Source organism: Geotrypetes seraphini, chromosome 7 (genome assembly GCF_902459505.1).
Source record: "Geotrypetes seraphini chromosome 7, aGeoSer1.1, whole genome shotgun sequence".
In the NCBI taxonomy this organism is placed as follows: Eukaryota; Metazoa; Chordata; class Amphibia; order Gymnophiona; family Dermophiidae; genus Geotrypetes; species Geotrypetes seraphini.
Genome location: NC_047090.1, coordinates 28,793,806 through 28,812,137, shown reverse-complemented (window position 1 = coordinate 28,812,137; position 18,332 = coordinate 28,793,806). Strand labels below are relative to the sequence as shown.

Sequence of the window (18,332 nt, the reverse complement as noted above, 5' to 3'; positions counted from 1 at the left end):
CTCCCACTACTGTCTGGATACGTTGTCCAGGAGCGATGGCCGGTTTGGCCAGTCGGTTTTGCATAACCTGTTTTCCTAAATTGCCATCCTCCCACCTGCCCTTTTTTGGTTGGCTTGGAGGTCACCCACATGTGAGAATATGCTGCCTGCTTGTCCTGGGATAAAGCACAGTTACTTACCGTAACAGGTGTTATCCAGGGACAGCAGGCAGATATTCTCACAACCCGCCCTCCTCCCCGGGGATGGCTTCTTTGCTGGCTATGGAACTGAGGACCACGAGGTGGGGATGCGCCCTCTAGTGGGCAAGAAGGCATGCAAATGCGTGGTGCAGCATAGCAAACTTGAAACTTCAATGAAGTTTGCTTGAAAAGCTGTCCGCGCTGGGGCTCTGTAGATGACGTCACCCACATGTGAGAATATCTGCCTGCTGTCCCTGGATAACACCTGTTACGGTAAGTAACTGTGCTTTTTTCTTTCTTGGGTACTTCTCAACCTTTGCACCCTTCCAGAGTTTTTTTGGCACAAGTGTATTGCCAACGGCTTAGCGTTCAATTCCCTTCAGCTTCAAGTGCCATTCTTAGCTTGTTACAAGGGCTAGATTTATTGCTCTTTGATTACTTCTCAGCTTCATGTAGTTCAGTTCCTAAACGGAGTACGGTATATTCGTACACCTTAAGTCTTGAGGTACTTCTTCGCAGTTTACCGATGGCTTCATTTTATCCTTGTCTTTTGAGACTCTTAAAGGGCGGTGCCGTTGAACACGGGGTTTCTTGTGGCCATGGCTTCAGCTTGGCAGTTTTCTGAGTTGCAGGCCTTGTTTGGCGGGGATTCCTATTTCTGATTTACAAAATCTAGGGTGTCAGTTCGGATGGTACCACAATTTCTTTCTAAGGAGGTGTCATCCTTTCTTTGATGACACTCTCACTTTTCCTTCCTTCTTCCTGGGAGGAGAAATGGGGAGACGTGCTTTTATTCACTGCATTTTTTTGAAAGTGCATAGCATTCTCTGCGAGCTAGGTTTCTAACTACTTTTAGTTGTTTAGATCACCTTTTTGTTTTCTTCACGGGACGCCTCAAACGTATGGCGGGGTCCAAAGCCTCCATTGCTTGATGGGTCCAGGAGGACATTCTTTACGCTTGCTTGATGGTAGGAAAGCGATTGGCGAAAGAACTTCATGACCATTCCGCCAGAGCGATAGCTACTTCTTGGACTCGGTCCAGAGGTTTTTTCCTTGGAGAAGTTTTGTCTCACGCTACTTGGTCTTCCGAGAATGCTTTCTCTCAGCATTACTGGTTGGATGTGGGGGTGCATGCGGTAGATGCGTTTAGTGCTTCGGTTGTTGCGGAGGTGGCGTTTGCTTCCCACCCAGATTGAGGATTGCTTTGCTATATCCCATTGGTCTCTGGATTCATCTGCTGCTGTTGCTAAGGAAGGAAAAATTATGTTCTTGCCTGTTAATTTTCTTTCCTTTAGACGCAGCAGATCATTCGGAGCCCCACCCTTTCTGGATATTGTCTTTCGTTTTTTTTTTCTTTTCCAACTTTCAAAGTTTGTTGTTATTGATGGTTGTATTCTGTATTATTGCCTTTTGAGATTTGTTAATGGGAAAGAAGGTTTTTTTTACATGCTATGCCTATTGATGGTTACGGATGCTTGGGCAAGGAGCTATACTGGAGATACAGGAGGAGTGCCAGCCAATAGGACCACCTGTTAATCAGTTTCTCTATCTCTGCCTGCTGGTAGATGTATGCTATCCCGTTGGTCTCTGGATTCATCTGCTGCGTCTAAAGGAAAGAAAATTAACAGGTAAGAACATAATTTTTCCGTCTTCCCCCTTCCTTTTGGTTCAAGTCTGCTTTCCCACCCCTCCTCATGGTCCTTTTCTGTCTCTCTCTTCCCCCCTGTGTCCAGATCCAATTCAAAGAGCTTGCTCAATATTGGGAGTCATCAGCACCCATTGGCTCCTATGAGCTGGCTCCTATGAAAATGGCAACTCGTGTGAGAATTTTGCTCTCAGTACTTTCAAAACGCATAGACCTAACTAGCCCCTGAAAACCCGACTGGCTAAGAGTGCTCCAAGGACTGGGCTGAGAACCACTATGTTCCATTATAACGTTTTCTAGGCACAGCCCAGGAGAATACCTATTACAACACTAAAGAGGCATGAGTCTAAAAATAAAATATACAAAACCTGGAGTCACTGCATATTTCTTCCCTCGCCGGCTCCCCAGTCAGGTTTGTTTGTTTTGTTTTTTTTATTTATTTATCAGATTTTTAAACATTATCATTTATACAAATAATAAAGAAAGGAAATTTACAGAAACAAGATAAAGAAAAGTAATTATAACTCATAAGGTTATTACAATAGATTCCTCAAGCCCACATAAATTGAGAGAGTACAAACAGGCTTTAAACTAATCAGAAACAATCAAATATAATCATGATCAAATGATCAAACAAAATGGTGCCTTGATATTTTCAAAACTCCAAATATTAATTACGTGGTACCAGAAGAAGAACTAACTTCATGATGTTGGAAAAATTGTTCTAACTGAATCGAGTCCCAATAAACATAATCATTTTCTTCAAATGTAATCAAGCATTTACAAGGGAATTTTAAGTAAAAAGTGGCACCCAAAGCCAACACCCTAGATTTCAAAGCCAAAAAAGATTTTCTTCTTAATTGTGTTGCTTGGGCCACATCTGGAAATATCAATACGTTATCTCCACAGAATTTAACTTGCTTATTTTGAAAATAAGCTTTCATTATTAAGGATTTATCTATCTCTCTTGTACACGTTATTAGGAGTGTAGATCTAGTTAGAATTATATCTTGTGAATCCTCCAAAAATCCTGTTAAATCAAAATCAATTTGTTCCAACTGATCTACACCCGATTCTATGGAAACTTTCTTCCTCTGAGGAATATAGTATAAATTTGTTAGAGGCAAATTATCTACATCAGTCATCCCCAAAACTTCTTTAAAATATTTCTTAACCAATATTTCTGGAGACAACAAATGAGTTTTGGGGAAATTGACTAGACATAAATTTTTTGCTCTCTGCAAATTTTCCATTTTTTCAAATTTCATATGAGTGATATGAAAATCCTTAACTGCTGTTGAGGAAACTGCTTGTAATGTAACCACTTGAGAGTCTGTTGTTTTAATCGATTTTTCCATAATCTTTAAATTAGAATCAAAATTTACGAACTTATCAATCACTTCCTGTGAAAACTTAAGATTCTGTGTTACCACAGACTTTAATAACCCCTCCATTCCAGTATTAATTTGCCATAAATCTTTCAAGGTAACTTCCTGAGGTTCAGCCTGGGGCTCTCTAGCAAATAAAGCCTCATCTTAAAAAGATAAGGCTTTTGGCATCACCCATAAACTAATAAGGGTGACCCCTGTTGCTCAGAGAGTCCCTCCAGCTGAGAACTGGAGCCAGATTTGGGCTCCAAAACTTCCGGAATATTTGGTGGAGGTGGTGGAGTTCTACCTGGAGGACTAAGAGATGCCCCTGAAAGCGAGTCCGCTCCTTGATTATGGCTTAATGCACTAGATGAAATAAAATGCCTATCTATGGGTCCTAACAAAATAGGTGTAGATACCTTAGCTTTCCCTTTTCTCTTCCCCATATTACATTCATACATACAGTTCTCCCGTCTCTCCCAGTGTCTCCAAGGGGCTCCCAAGGGGCAGATCATGCCCCTTAGGGCATGCCCTGCGGCCGCGCGCCGCAGTCGCGGCATCCCTTGAACCGCGGGAAGAGGACCCGCGTGACGTCAGGGGTCAGCCTCTGCGGTTGCCTGCAGGGGTTCGGCTCCCAACGCTCCGGCTTAAGATGTTAAAAAGCGCTGCAGTCTGGGGCAGAATAGTTCAGCAGATAGTAACACCTCAAATGCCTATAACTCTCCAGTCTCCTGCAGTCGCGGCGTCCCTTTGAACCGCGGGAAGAGGACCCGCGTGACGTCAGGGGTCAGCCTCTGCGGTTGCCTGCAGGGGTTCGGCTCCCAACGCTCCGGCTTAAGATGTTAAAAAGCGCTGCAGTCTGGGGCAGAATAGTTCAGCAGATAGTAACACCTCAAATGCCTGTAACTCTCCAGTCTCCTGCAGTCGCGGCGTCCCTTTGAACCGCGGGAAGAGGACCCGCGTGACGTCAGGGGTCAGCCTCTGCAGTTGCCTGCAGGGGTTCGGCCCCCAACGCTCCGGCTTAAGATGTTAAAAAGCGCTGCAGTCTGGGGCAGAATAGTTCAGCAGATAGTAACACCTCAAATGCCTGTAACTCTCCAGTCTCCTGCAGTCGCGGCGTCCCTTTGAACCGCGGGAAGAGGACCCGCGTGACGTCAGGGGTCAGCCTCTGCGGTTGCCTGCAGGGGTTCGGCTCCCAACGCTCCGGCTTAAGATGTTAAAAAGCGCTGCAGTCTGGGGCAGAATAGTTCAGCAGATAGTAACACCTCAAATGCCTGTAACTCTCCAGTCTCCTGCAGTTGCGGCGTCCCTTTGAACCGCGGGAAGAGGACCTGCGTGACGTCAGGGGTCAGCCTCTGCAGTTGCCTGCAGGGGTTCGGCTCCCAACGCTCCGGCTTAAGATGTTAAAAAGCGCTGCAGTCTGGGGCAGAATAGTTCAGCAGATAGTAACACCTCAAATGCCTGTAACTCTCCAGTCTCCTGCAGTCGCGGCGTCCCTTTGAACCGCGGGAAGAGGACCCGCGTGACGTCAGGAGTCATCCTCTGCGGTTGCCTGCAGGGGTTCGGCTCCCAACGCTCCGGCTTAAGATGTTAAAAAGTGCTGCAGTCTGGGGCAGAATAGTTCAGCAGATAGTAACACCTCAAATGCCTGTAACTCTCCAGTCAGGTTAAACCTTCCTGTACGGAGCCACTTCAAAGCTAAGAATCACTCAAACATCGACAAAACCTATATCTGTGCATTTTTTATTTTTTTTTTACCAGAGGGAAAGAAAGCTAGAACTAAAAGTCATAGCAATTCTTCCTGGATTTATCAAAAGGCTCCCAGAGAACAGGCAAGACCAATAACTGAATTTGTTTGCTCAGGTTCCCTTTTCCAAATTCTTTATTTAAAAACACTGGCATTAATTTTTTTTTAATCTAGCTATGCTTTGACATGGCATAAAGCCAGGTGATATTCTTGATTTGGTTTTCCTTCTCCCTTTCTGTTTGCTCTTTTTTGTTTGTTTGTTTGTACTCTCTCAGATCCTTAGGAATTCAGGACAAAGCATCACATCAGATAATTCTGTCCACCTGTAATCAGTTTTCCTTATTTTTATATTTATTTAATGGCTAAACAAATAGCTGTTTTGTACACTGTCTATTGAGGGGAAGGAAGTTTGATACTCTCCTGTGCGTCGGGTTTTGTGCTTTTACGGTAAAAGATCATAAAGATCAGCATTTTTTTTAGATCTGTAAATTTCCCTATCCTTCCTCACTGCCCTATCTCATATGCATTTCTGTGAAATGTTCCTTGTATGAATTGCCATTTTCTAAATACTATTTTTTTCAATAAAAGGAAAGAACAGGAACCCCCCCCCCCCCCACTGGCAACATGTGCAGATTAGCATTCTGCTCATGACGTCCCTTTTTTGATCTGGGAAAAGTCATATATGAAAAACGCATGCAGTACATTATAGAACACTTTTTTACTAAATTGATATTTTATACTGAGTTTAATGAATGTATTTTATTGCAGGGGACATTTTTTCTTGATACAACCTTCGGGCAAAACATGTTTAATTATTTATTTACTGAAGTATTGAAGCATTAAAGCACTTTATATAAAACAACGGTCTGATGAGGAGGCTAGTGCCACATAGTATTTGGCCACTCAAATCAATTGGCTAATACTGGCACTTCTGAACACCAATGAATAAGTAAAAAGCTATAAGTAAACATGTTGTGAAGTACTGTTTTTGGAGACCACAAACTGAAACTCAACCCAGACAAAACTAAATTCATCCTCCTAGAAAATAACAAAATCCCAACCATAACCAACTTAGAAATCAACTCTATCAACTACCCTTTGCAAACCACCCTAAAACTTCTAGGTATGACTATTGACAAAGGCTGCACCATGCAACCACAAATTAACAAAACAATACAGAAATCTTTCGCAGTTATGAGAAACCTTAGACAAGTCCGAAAATTCTTCGAAAAAACACAATTTCAGCTCCTAGTACAATCTCTAATCCTAAGTATCCTAGACTATTGCAACATCCTCTACCTCCCCTGCCCTGCAATAATGATTAAACAACTACAGACAATTCAGAATACAGCTCTGAGACTCGTCTATTCATTGAAAAAACATGATCACATTACTGAGGCATTCATCAATTCTCATTGGCTTCCAATCCAGGAAAGAATACAATTTAAATTCTACTGTATACTATTTTAAACTATAAATGGAGATAGCCCAAACTACCTAAACGACCGCCTCATCCAAACCACCTCTACCAGGCATAGAAAAACACACACACCCCATTCACTTACCCCCCAATCAAAGAAGTAAAACGGAAAAAACTATACAACGGACTACTGGCCACTCAGGCAGCAAAGATAGACAACCAAGTCTCCAACCTATTGACAACAACCCCAGACTGCAAGATGTTCAGAAAGGAAATAAAAACTATGCTCTTCAAGAAATCCCTTAATAAAGCTTAATACCATGATAAAGCTTAACCCCCCTCTTACCATCCCCTTCCCTACCCCAGATCCTACTTTTCCCTCTCTTGGAAACCTTCTCTGATCTAACATTGTAACCCTTCTTCCATAACTCTTTTTGTAATCCGCTTTGAACCGAAAGGTAATGGCGGAATAGAAATATGTAATGTAATAGTATACCAGTACAAAGGATTGCTGTACACATTCCTTATTCAGAATATGATTTTAATGAAAAATTCATAGAAATATATAATAATGACAATTTATGGGATACAGCAACGAGCAGGTCCAGAAATGATTACAAAAACCTGCTCTTCTGGATGAAGGTGGTGAATCGGGTATAAGAAACTCATAAGAGAATGATAAGGGCCGAACTCCATGGGAGCACCCTGATCCGATATTTAAGAAAGGCAATAATACCACGGGGTTTGCGAATGCTCAAGGAACCACAAATGTTCACTATAGATAAAGTATTCTTAGAGAAATAGATGGCAATCTTCAATTGCTGTAGCCACGATTTGATGGTTTTAATAGTAGAAACTACCAATGCTGTTGAGGACATAGTGAGAATAAAATTGGCTAGTATGGAAGTTGAACTTAAAAATAACTTTCAATCTGAGGAATATGATAAACAGATGATGTAAGTGTCTGTTGGAAATCCTTCATTTAAGGACTCCTTGCGACAGACTAAAAAAATTTAAGAGAGATGAATATGACTCAGAATGATAGTGTATAACTGGGGTAAAAGTAACGTTAAATCAAATAAACAGCAACCTAAAAAAAACTAGCCTTTGACAACTCTACAGGAGAATCTGAATACTCTAGTGATGGTGGTAATGAAAATACTAACAATAAGAGCATTACAAAGCCTTTTTTAGGCACCTCGAACCGAGGCAGCAAGTGGGGCCGGAGTGTGAGAATGAGAGGAACAGGGGGCCCGATAACTCGGAACACTCTGCAATCATAAACTTAACCAAAAGGACTTTGACTACCCCTCAAGTTGAGGTTCTACAGCTAGGGTTAAACTTTATTCCAACTACATTTTATGATCCTTTCGGATCAGAGCACCATTTGTTTGGTTGTTGGTTTTTCTTTTTTAATTCATTCGCAAGTTACAACTGAGTGCTAGGCAACTGAATCTTCCCCCCCCCCCCCCCTGTGTAATTTTTGTGATAGCTTCTACCATAATTCCTTAGCTGAATTACAATTTGATTTAAAACTGTCTAGTAATATGGGAGTTTTCTGTAATATGTAGACCTAAGTTGAGTTTTTGTGTTTTCTTCTCATTAAAGGTGTTCTTTGGAGTAGTAGTTAGTCCTTGATTTTTTGTCAGGGAGTTTACTTTATCAGTGTAGTACAGTTGGCATATGTAATGCTGATGGCGGTCAGTCTGCTAAGTAATAATAGCCAGTTCACTGGCAGTGTGCTGTAGGATACCTGGGTTCAATTCTCAAACCTGTCTACAAACAGCATGCATGGCCTTGTGTGACACCAGTGGCTAGACCAGTATGTGCATATACCAAGGACTTTAGATGTGATGAGGAGGGAGTAGGGGGGTGGATGCAGACAGAGCTATAAATAAAGGTTCCTAACAACAATCTCCATAGTGTAATTCCAGTTGAACTGGAAGAGCAACATTGGGATTTTTGTGTAACATGAAGTGTGATAGGTGTCTGGCATACTCTTCCAAAGGAGTAGGTGGAGAAAAAAATGGTTACAATACAAAGAATGTAAATTAAGGTCTGAGTAACCTAACCCATACGTGGCAGCAGTTTCAGCCCCAAACAAGTGAGATGCTATAATTTAAATGTTGTGTTTTCACCTAAGGTAACCTGCACTGCAGTGAGTGAGAGACATGAATGTAGAGAATGACATGGGGACAAATTTTTCCCCGTCCCTGCGATAACTCGTTTTCCCATCTTGTTCCGGTGAGTTCTTTGCCTGTCCCTGCCCCATTTCTGCAAGCTCGGTCCTCATCTGCACAAGCCTCACACTTCAGAATCATAAGTGTTTGTGCGGTTAAGGCAGAGCTTACAACAGTGGTCTCAAATCAAACCCTTTGCAGGGCCACATTTTGGATTTATAGGTATTTGGAGGGCCTCTGAAAAAAATAGTTAATGTCTTATTAAAGAAATGACAATTTTGCATGAGGCAAAACTCTTTATAGTTTATAAATCTTTCCTTTTGGCTAAGTCTTAATAATAATAATAATAATATAATTTATAGTTAAAGAGATATATGATCAAGAAGCTGTTTTATTTTACTTTTGTGATTATGATAAACATACCGAGGGCCTCAAAATAGTACCTGGCAGGCCGCATGTGGCCCCCGGGCCGCATGTTTGAGACCACTGGCTTACAAGAATGGGACAGGGTTAGTGACAAAACTCGCGGGAACAGGGACAAATTTGTCCCTGTGTCATTCTCTACATGAATGAATTAGTGGGAACTGGAGCTGGATCTAGTGTTAGGTTCTATCAGAGAATTCTGTGTGTACCTCACACCAAACTATTTAATGGAGCTCGGACTACAGAGGACTGCGAAAAGTTGCAAAGGGACTTGAACAAATTAGAAGAATGGGTGGCGAAATGGCAGATGAAGTTCAACATTGAAAAATGTAAAGTATTACATGTGGGGAGCAGAAACTCGAGGTACAACTATACAATGGGAGGGATGTTATTGAATAAGAGTACCCAGGAAAGGGACTTGGGGGTAATGGTGGACATGACAATGAAGCCGTCGGCACAGTGTGCAGCGGCCGCTAAGAGAGCGAATAGAATGCTTGGTATAATCAAAAAGGGTATCACAGCCAGAACGAAAGAAGTTATCCTGCCGTTGTATCGGGTGATGGTGCGCCCGCATTTGGAGTACTGCGTCCAATATTGGTCGCCGTATCTTAAGAAGGATATGGCGTTAGTCGAGAGGGTTCAAAGGAGAGCAACACGTCTGATAATAGGTATGGAAAACCTGTCATATTCTGAGAGATTGGAGAAGCTGGGTCTCTTTTTCCTGGAGAAGAGGAGACTTAGAGGGGATATGATAGAGACTTACAAGATCATGAAGGGCATAGAGAGAGTAGAGAGGGACAGATTCTTCGAACTTTCGAAAAATAAGAGAACAAGAGGGCATTCGGAAAAGTTGAAAGGGGACAGATTCAAAACAAATGCTAGGAAGTTCTTCTTTACCCAACGTGTGGTGGACACCTGGAATGCGCTTCCAGAGGACGTTATAAGGCAGAGTACGGTACTGGGGTTCAAGAAAGGATTGGACAAATTCCTACTGGAAATGGGGATAGAGGGGTATAGATAGAAGATTACTGCACAGGTCCTGGACCTGTTGGGCCGCCGCGTGAGCGGACTGCTGGGCACGATGGACCTCGGGTCTGACCCAGCAGAGGCATTTCTTATGTTCTTATGTTCAAAGTGGACAGAACACTCCTGTTGAGACTAAGGGCCATTTTGTTTCTACCATCATGTGCTATTTTAGGAATAGATAATAGCAGCAGTACAGTATGTACTTTGGTGTTTTATTTATTGAATTTATAGTTTGCCTCAAAGTGGATGCTGATTCAGGCTAAAGTTGGGCTACACCAATCAGGAGCTGTGTGTCAAAGAAGCTCCTGATTGGTGTAGCCTTACTTTAGTAACAGGAAGAGGTGGTCGGAGCATACCACGAGTGATTTTCTATACCCACCGGCGTGCCAGCTGTCCTCTCCTGCATTTGAAAGGTGAAAAACCGCATTTGCAGGTTTTCTTTAATTCACGGGAGTTCCGGGAATGGAACCCTCATGAATTTCGGGGGAGTACAGTACTGCAAATACAGTACTGGAAAACAGACAAAGAAGGGGACTTCAATATGCCTGATGCAGACTGGAACTCATTTTCAGTGACAACCAGCGGTAGCAGGAGGCTCTTAACCTCCATAAAGGGAGCACGTCTCAAACAAATGGTAACGGAGCCCACTAGGGCCCAGGTGATCCTCGACCTGGTACTCACCAATGGGGAAAGCGTTTCAGAGGTCTCAGTAGGAGATACGCTAGCCTCCAGCGACCACAATATAGTATGGTTCAACCTTAGGAAAGGCTTCCCTAGATCAAACACGAAAACAAAGGTACTCAATTTCCGGGGCACAGACTTCGCACGCATGGGAGATTTCGTCCATCAGACGCTGCAGGACCAAGCGGAGACCGATGATGTAGAAGCTAAGTGGTTAACACTGAAATCAACCATACATGAAGCAACTAGCCGCTTCATAAAATCAGTAAATAAACGACAAAGAAACAATAAACCCCAATGGTTCACCGCGGAGATCTCGCACCTCATTAAGGAGAAGAAAAAAGCGTTTCTTTCCTACAAGCGCACGGAGAAAAGAGAGGCAAAAGTAGAATATAGGACCAGGTCTACAGCGGTCAAAATGGCAGTTAGGGAGGCAAAACTTCGAGTGGAAGAAATTCTGGCAAAAAACATTAAAAAGGGGGACAAATCCTTCTTCAGGTATATTAGTGACAGAAAAAGGAACACAGGCGGGATAGTACGCCTTAGAAGACCGGACGGAAGTTACGTGGAAGCAGATTCCGATAAAGCCGAACTACTGAATGAATACTTCTGCTCAGTCTTCAACTGTGAGGCACCGGGACACGGTCCCCAGTTGAAGGCAACACAAAGCACAGAAGACCCGTTTCAGAATTTTGAGTTCACACCAGGTGAAGTTTACAGTGAACTGGCAAGACTCAAGGTGAACAAAGCCAGGGGACCAGACAATTTGCACCCAAGAATGCTCAGAGAATTGAGTGATGTCCTGGCGAAACCGTTGGCTGAGCTATTCAATCTCTCCCTAAGTAAGGGGAAAGTTCCCCTGGACTGGAAATTAGCTAATGTCGTTCCTCTGCATAAAAAGGGTTGCAGGGCAGAGGCTGCGAATTATAGACCGGTGAGTCTCACATCAATAGTGTGCAAACTCATGGAAACACTAATTAAAAGCAAATTGGACACGATCTTGAATGAAGGGAATCTTCGGGATCCCAGTCAGCATGGATTCACCAAGGGTAGGTCCTGCCAATCCAATCTCATCAGCTTCTTTGACTGGGTAACAAGAAAGTTGGACTTGGGAGAGTCTTTGGACGTCGTGTACCTGGACTTCAGGAAAGCTTTTGACAGTGTCCCACACCGCAGGCTGCTAAGCAAGATGGAATCGATGGGGTTAGGAGAGACACTAACTGCATGGGTCAATGATTGGCTGAGTGGCAGACTTCAGAGGGTGGTGGTTAATGGTACCCTCTCTAAAACATCGGAGGTGACCAGTGGAGTGCCGCAGGGCTCGGTCCTGGGTCCACTCCTTTTCAACATATTCATAGGGGATCTGACTCAAGGGCTTCAAGGTAAAATAACACTATTCGCCGATGACGCCAAACTATGTAATATAGTAAGTGAATGCAGTTTACAGAATTATATGGCGCAGGACCTGCTTACATTGGAAAGTTGGTCCTCAACCTGGCAGCTAGGCTTCAATGCTAAGAAATGTAAGGTCATGCACCTCGGAAGCGGAAATCCATGCAGGACGTACTTCTTGAACGGAGAAACTTTAACTAGGACTTCAGCAGAACGAGATTTAGGAGTAATCATCAGTGCAGACATGAAAACTGCCAATCAAGTGGAGAAGGCTTCATCTAAAGCAAGGCAGATATTGGGTTGTATCAATAGAAGTTTCGTCAGCCGAAAGCCTGAAGTCATAATGCCGTTGTACAGGGCCATGGTGAGACCTCATCTGGAGTACTGTGTGCAATTCTGGAGCCACATTACAGTAAAGATGTGCGCAGAATTGAATCGGTTCAACGGACGGCCACCAGGATGATCTCGGGGCTCAAGGGTCTCTCGTACGAAGAGAGACTGAACAAATTGCAGCTCTACACTCTTGAGGAACGTAGGAAGAGGGGAGACATGATCGAAACATTTAAGTACCTCACGGGACATGTCGAAGTGGAAGATGATATTTTCTTTCTCAAGGGACCCTCGGCCACAAGAGGGCACCCGCTCAAACTCAGGGGCGGAAAATTTAATGGCGACACCAGAAAGTATTTCTTCACAGAGAGAGTGGTTGATCATTGGAACAAGCTTCCAGTGCAGGTGATCGAGGCAGACAGCGTGCCAGACTTTAAGAATAAATGGGATACCCATGTGGGATCCCTACGAGGGTCAAGATAAGGAAATTGAGTCATTAGGGCATAGACAGGGGGTGGGTAAGCAGAGTGGGCAGACTTGATGGGCTGTAGCCCTTTTCTGCCGTCATCTTCTATGTTTCTATGTTTCTTAACAGCAACAAGGGCTGCAAGAAATATTGGCTGCACAGCATGGTCTCGGATCAAACGTGGCTTCCTTGCAGCATGTGAAGCTGGAAAAGAGGAAGAGAACTTGCATACTTCTTAACAGCAACGCAATGTCTTTTTGTTTTGTTTTTTTGGGGGGGTCTATCGGATATGCTGGATGGTCGGATTAGTACAGGTCAGATAAGAGACACTACTGTACTTCCACCTTGTCTATCAGCAGGCATAAGCTTCAGGAATCCATCCTTGAGGTCTGTGAATTAAGTATTTTATATTTAAGCCTAGTAAATGTATGAACAAAGCAGCCAAGTATTTACAGATCTTAAAAATTGGCTCTCATTACTTTTAACATGTCACAGCTCTTACTCTTTTGTTACATAGTTAAACTAGAAAATCTGTGGATTCAACAGATAGCGAACGACTGTTTAATTTTTGCCTTCTTTTTTGCTTGTTAACCACTAGTAGTTTCCTGCTTTTTTTTTTTTTTTCTTCTTCTTCTTTTGTAACTTATCACCTTGATTTTTGTCCCCTGAAGGCGTACAGCAGCTTGGAGAGTAACTAATGATGAGAAAAAGGCATTAGATCAAGCCAGTGAAGAGATTTGGAATGACTTCAGGCAAGCTGCTGAAGCACATCGACAAGTGAGGAAATATGTGATGAGTTGGATCAAGCCTGGAATGACAATGACAGAAATCTGGTAAAGGAATCTAGTATTTAAAAATAATCTCTTTTATTAAATTACATATAGAAACTTAAGAGCTGCATGTCTTCAAAAAGTTTGTGTTAACTATATAGAGCACTTCCTCGGCATTATTTTTCTCTCTCTTGAATCATGTATTCACCATTCAGAAGAGCACGAAGATATTTTGTGACTTTGAGTTGCAGCAGATTTTTTCTTTTCTCAGTAATTGGAGATCTGCAAATGGTTCGATATCTGCTTTAAAGTGTGCAGGAGAAATATGCTGACAGCATCAAAATACTGGCTTGGTAAATCCCTTGCTGGTATGATTGAAGCTCTAGATTGAAGCTTATGTGCTTTCATTGACCACTGAATCACAGATTTTAGTCAAATTAGTAAAATTAAGTCTGATTTTTAAATCTTTTCCTATGGCAGAATTAAAGCATTTATACAGCATTTACAAGTTGTCAATTAATATTTTGATTTCTAGTGCAATGTGTCTAGTGGTCCTAAATGCTAGAGTTATATATCCCAACTTGGAAGTTGTTTGCAGAAAACTCCGCCTCCTTTCCAGGGAGCTGCTCCTGCCCCCTCAGTTTGTTTTCTGCAAGCAAGTTGCTCAGAAGTGCTTTTGATGTGCTCTGTGGTTTTATTATTTTCAGGTATTTTTTTTTCTTGTTGTTCATTTGGAGGCTCGGTGCCCAGAGGTTCCCATTTGTTGAGACCTCTGCCTGGGAGAATGCGCAGACCCACACCGCGGAGGTCTACTGCTAGCAGGATCTGCCCTTGGGGACACCTAGCTAGCCAGCATGCTTTATATATTTTGAGCTCAGGGGCTGTCCCCTGCATAGCTGCTCACATCCCTGACTTATTCAGGAGCTTGAGCGCAGACTGTTTGACTTCTTTCTGGCTTAACGATGGACTGGCTTTGTGGTCTTCCACCCCCCCTCCCCTTAACAGCAAGGCTTGGGGGGGTTGAGGCTCAGTCCGACTGGCAGCCAGAAGACAGGTTGATCTAGTGAATCTGTGAGCCTTCGGGGAAAATTGGGAAGGTTGTCTCCAAAACTCATTTTTGAAGGTTTCTGCAGGCAGGGCCTAAGTACCACACCTTTAAAACTCATTTCCCTGCATTTTTGGGAAAGTCTCCATGGGCTGCTTTTTGGCGCAAATTTATGGGTGGTGGCCATCTTGGATTTTAAACAATCTTTTTTTTTTTCCCCCTCTGAGGCCTGCCTGAAAACCCCTCTTGTGTTTTTTGTTGTTTTTTTTGCTTAAAATTGACAGGGATGGACTCCTCAGACCACCTTAACCCTATATCATGCCAGGTTTGCACTGGATGGCTGACTAGAGAGTGTCCATGTCCTGCGTGTGTGTGTGTGTATGGGGGGGAAGGGCAAGAGCCTTGGACTCTGCCTCCTCCGCGTTATCCAGGGCTTGGGACACGTAGGAGATGCATGTGTGGGGCTAGGAGACCCTTACCAGGTCCATCCAAAGGTGGCTTCGCCAAGCACAGTTGCTTGGGTGCTATGGAGCCCAGGAGGATATCAGGAGGTCCTTTCCAAGGTCTTAGAGATCCCCCAGTACAAGGCTTCACTCAAAATTCTGAGCTTTATATGGAATACCTATTTGAACTGCTGGGTGTCCTCTGCATCTGTTTACAGTTCACTAGTGGTAGTGCAGGGGCACTCCCCTCAACATGCACCCCAACCAAATGAGGACATAGACCTGGACCAGGAAGTTCAGTCTGTTAGACTGGGAGGTTTAGAAAATCCGATTCCATGCCTCTTGTCCTAGGATGAAGTTTCTCTGGCAGAGTCTACTTTTTTGTATGAGACCAGCAGCAGTCAAGAAACGATGGCTGCCCTTGATCAGGGGGAAGACCCCTCAGTGCACTGGCCATTCAAAGCTTCTGCACACTCAGGCATTATTTACACCTCACTGCGAGAATTAAAGCCGAAAGTCCCTCCCAGCTTCCTTGTCCCAGTGCTCAGTTATGAGCAACTCTGTTACGGACCATGTGTTCGCTCTCTCCATCCGGACATCACTAAGCTGGTCACAGACCACTGGGAGTATTCAGAAGGGTCCCTGTGAACGGCTAAGACTATGGCCAAGCTTTATTTGGCGACGCCTGATTGTCAGCAGCTCTTTGTTTAGCTAAAGATGGACTCGCTGGTAACGCAGGTCACTAACCAAACTCCTCTGCCTAGTAAAGCAGGGGGTGATGTTGAAGGATATTAAAGTCTGCAAAGTGAGCTTGCTCTTCATATAGCAGTTTGAAACTTTGGCTCTAGAGATTAAAGCTGCATCTTCCTTCGTGGCATGTGCTTGTCTCGAACCTGAGACCCATAGGATCCTGAGGATCCCCAAATGCTCCTATCTGTGGTGAATTATATAGCAGAGGCTCTGCATATCGATTATGAGCAAGGTCTCGGCCTATGGTATCTCCGCCCAATGGATGCTCTGGATCTGCCTCTAAAGCTGCGCTAAGACTCCTTTTCAGGGGCAGATGCTCTTTGGCAAGGGTCTAGATTACCTGCTGACCAGTATTGTGGACTGTCGCTCCAAGGCCTAACCAGACAGCAGACACAGGATGGGGCAATTTTTGAAGCTCTTAAAGTTTCCGTGCTTATGTGGAAGGCCAAGCAATGCAGAATCCTTTTAAGGGCCACATCAGAGGTTTAGTGGGGCAGGAAACAGCAAGTCTCAGGTTCTCATTCCTCCCCAGCCTTTAAGAAAACATAATGATTCCAGAGCAAGGGCTGAGCCTTCCTAGGTAGGAGGCAGGCTGTCAAGTCTTTTAGTTGGTCTGGTCTCAGGTTGGCACAGATCACTGAATTCTGGACATTGTTCAGGCAGGGTTACAAAGTTGAGTTATATGCTCCCCTACCAGACCACTTTGTAGATTCTCTGGTCAGCCAAAGAGAGCCCTCAGATACTCCATGTTCTTCATCATGCCAAAGAAAGACTCAAATAATTGGAGGCCAATTCTAGACCTCACAGACCATGATATGCAGACCTGGTCCATCTCCAGAGGGACGAAGGCCTCAGACTGTGTCAGTCCAAGTGGGTCTTATCACTCGGGAACCGGTTCATATTGAGAATCCGGAATGCTTTGGGCTTATGGCATAGCACTTGAGTGGGTGGCCCTGGCGAGCAAGGGTTATTCAAGACAAGGTCCTGACCATGTTGCTCAAAGCTAAGAAGCCATCGACAGTAGCAGCCTATGCTAAGGCATGGAAGTCATTTCAGAACTGGTGTGCAGGGAAGGATGTAGAGCGTTCGCGAGCTTCAATTTCAATAGTCCTGGACTTCTTTCAGGAGGGACTTCAGAAGAGGCTGTCAGTAGGATCACTGAAAGTGTGGATGGAGGGCCTTTCCTGTTTCCAAGCTCAGAGGGAAAAAGGCTTCCTAGTTTATCACTCAAATGTTGCCTGACTTATTAAAGGAGCTCTTTGGTTGCACCCTCTGTGTTCTCCTTTCCTTCCCTGGAACCTTAACATCGTATTGCAAGGTCTTAGTACAGCTCCAAATGAGCCCTTACAGGAGGTTTCCCTTGGATCTTAGTCAAGACCGTGTTCCTGGTGATTTGTCAGTGAGATGAGTTTCGCGTTATAAGCTCTTTCCTGCATGGAACCGTTCCTTAGGATCACGGAAGTAGGGCTCTCCTTATGCACGGTTCTGTTCTTCCATGTCAATTAGGAAGCCTGTTGTCTCCCTTTCGTCCTATGGGGCTTAAGAAAAAGGATAAAGCGTTACATTTGCTGAATGTCAAGCAAGTGCTTCTTTTACCAATGAGTTTCACCTTTCTGATCACCTTTTAGCTCTTACCAGTCATGCCAAGAAAGGAAGGCCAGCGTCAAAGCCTCGATTTTCCAGATGGATTAAAATGGCCATTTCCTCTGCTTACATGGGCTATGGTAAACAGCTGCCCAGGGCATTGAGAGTTACTGCCTTGAAGGGCAAAGACTAGGGCTGTCTCAGCCAAGGAAATTGTAGAGAGGCTATATGATTACCCTTAATTCCTTCACTAGGTTCTATAGGGTGGATGTAGCAGCCAGGAAGGATGCTATTTTGGGGGCTTCTGTTTTAAAGACAGGCTCAGCGGGCCCTCCCTAGATTCTGGGGTCTTCTTTAATATGTCCCTAGCGTTCAGAACCACTAGATACATTGCACTAGATAGAGAGATTGGGTTCTTACCTCTGTAATCTTCTTTCTTGTAGATGTGTCTAGTGGTCCTGAAGTCCCACCCTGTGAATGGGCTTCACCTGCTTCTGCCTTAGGATCTGTCTGGATTTGAAAAATTCTCTGTGTCTCAGATGGAACTGAGAGATATTTAAAAACAAAACAAAAAAACGTCAAAACCCCAAACTACTCAAGAACACAAAGTCTGGTTAAGTCTCTGCTTCATAGCAGGACATGCAAATAGCTACAAGCGCTATATAAGGTTAGTGCTTGTTGCACACATTTTGTATCTGGTTTCAGCAGTTACTTGAATGTTATATTAATTGGTAATATTTGTAACAGAGCAGAACAAAATTGTAGGGTTGGGGATTTTTCCGTTTCCCTCCTTCCAGTTATGTCTTTTATTACAGTGCTACTTTATTGCTTTTGTACGAACAGAGGGGACAAGAGCAGCTCCCTAGGAAGAAGGCGGAGTT

General features: G+C 43.7%; 1 protein-coding gene across 1 annotated transcript in view; it reads left to right on the top strand.

Moving 5' to 3' along the window:
• METAP2 (methionyl aminopeptidase 2) overlaps positions 1-18,332 on the top strand; it is a 69,223-nt gene that overhangs the window by 33,864 nt on the left and 17,027 nt on the right. Inside the window, exon 5 of the mRNA XM_033951690.1 lies at positions 13,531-13,692. Coding sequence (XP_033807581.1) covers positions 13,531-13,692 — 162 coding nt within the window. The remainder of the gene's footprint in view (positions 1-13,530; positions 13,693-18,332) is intronic.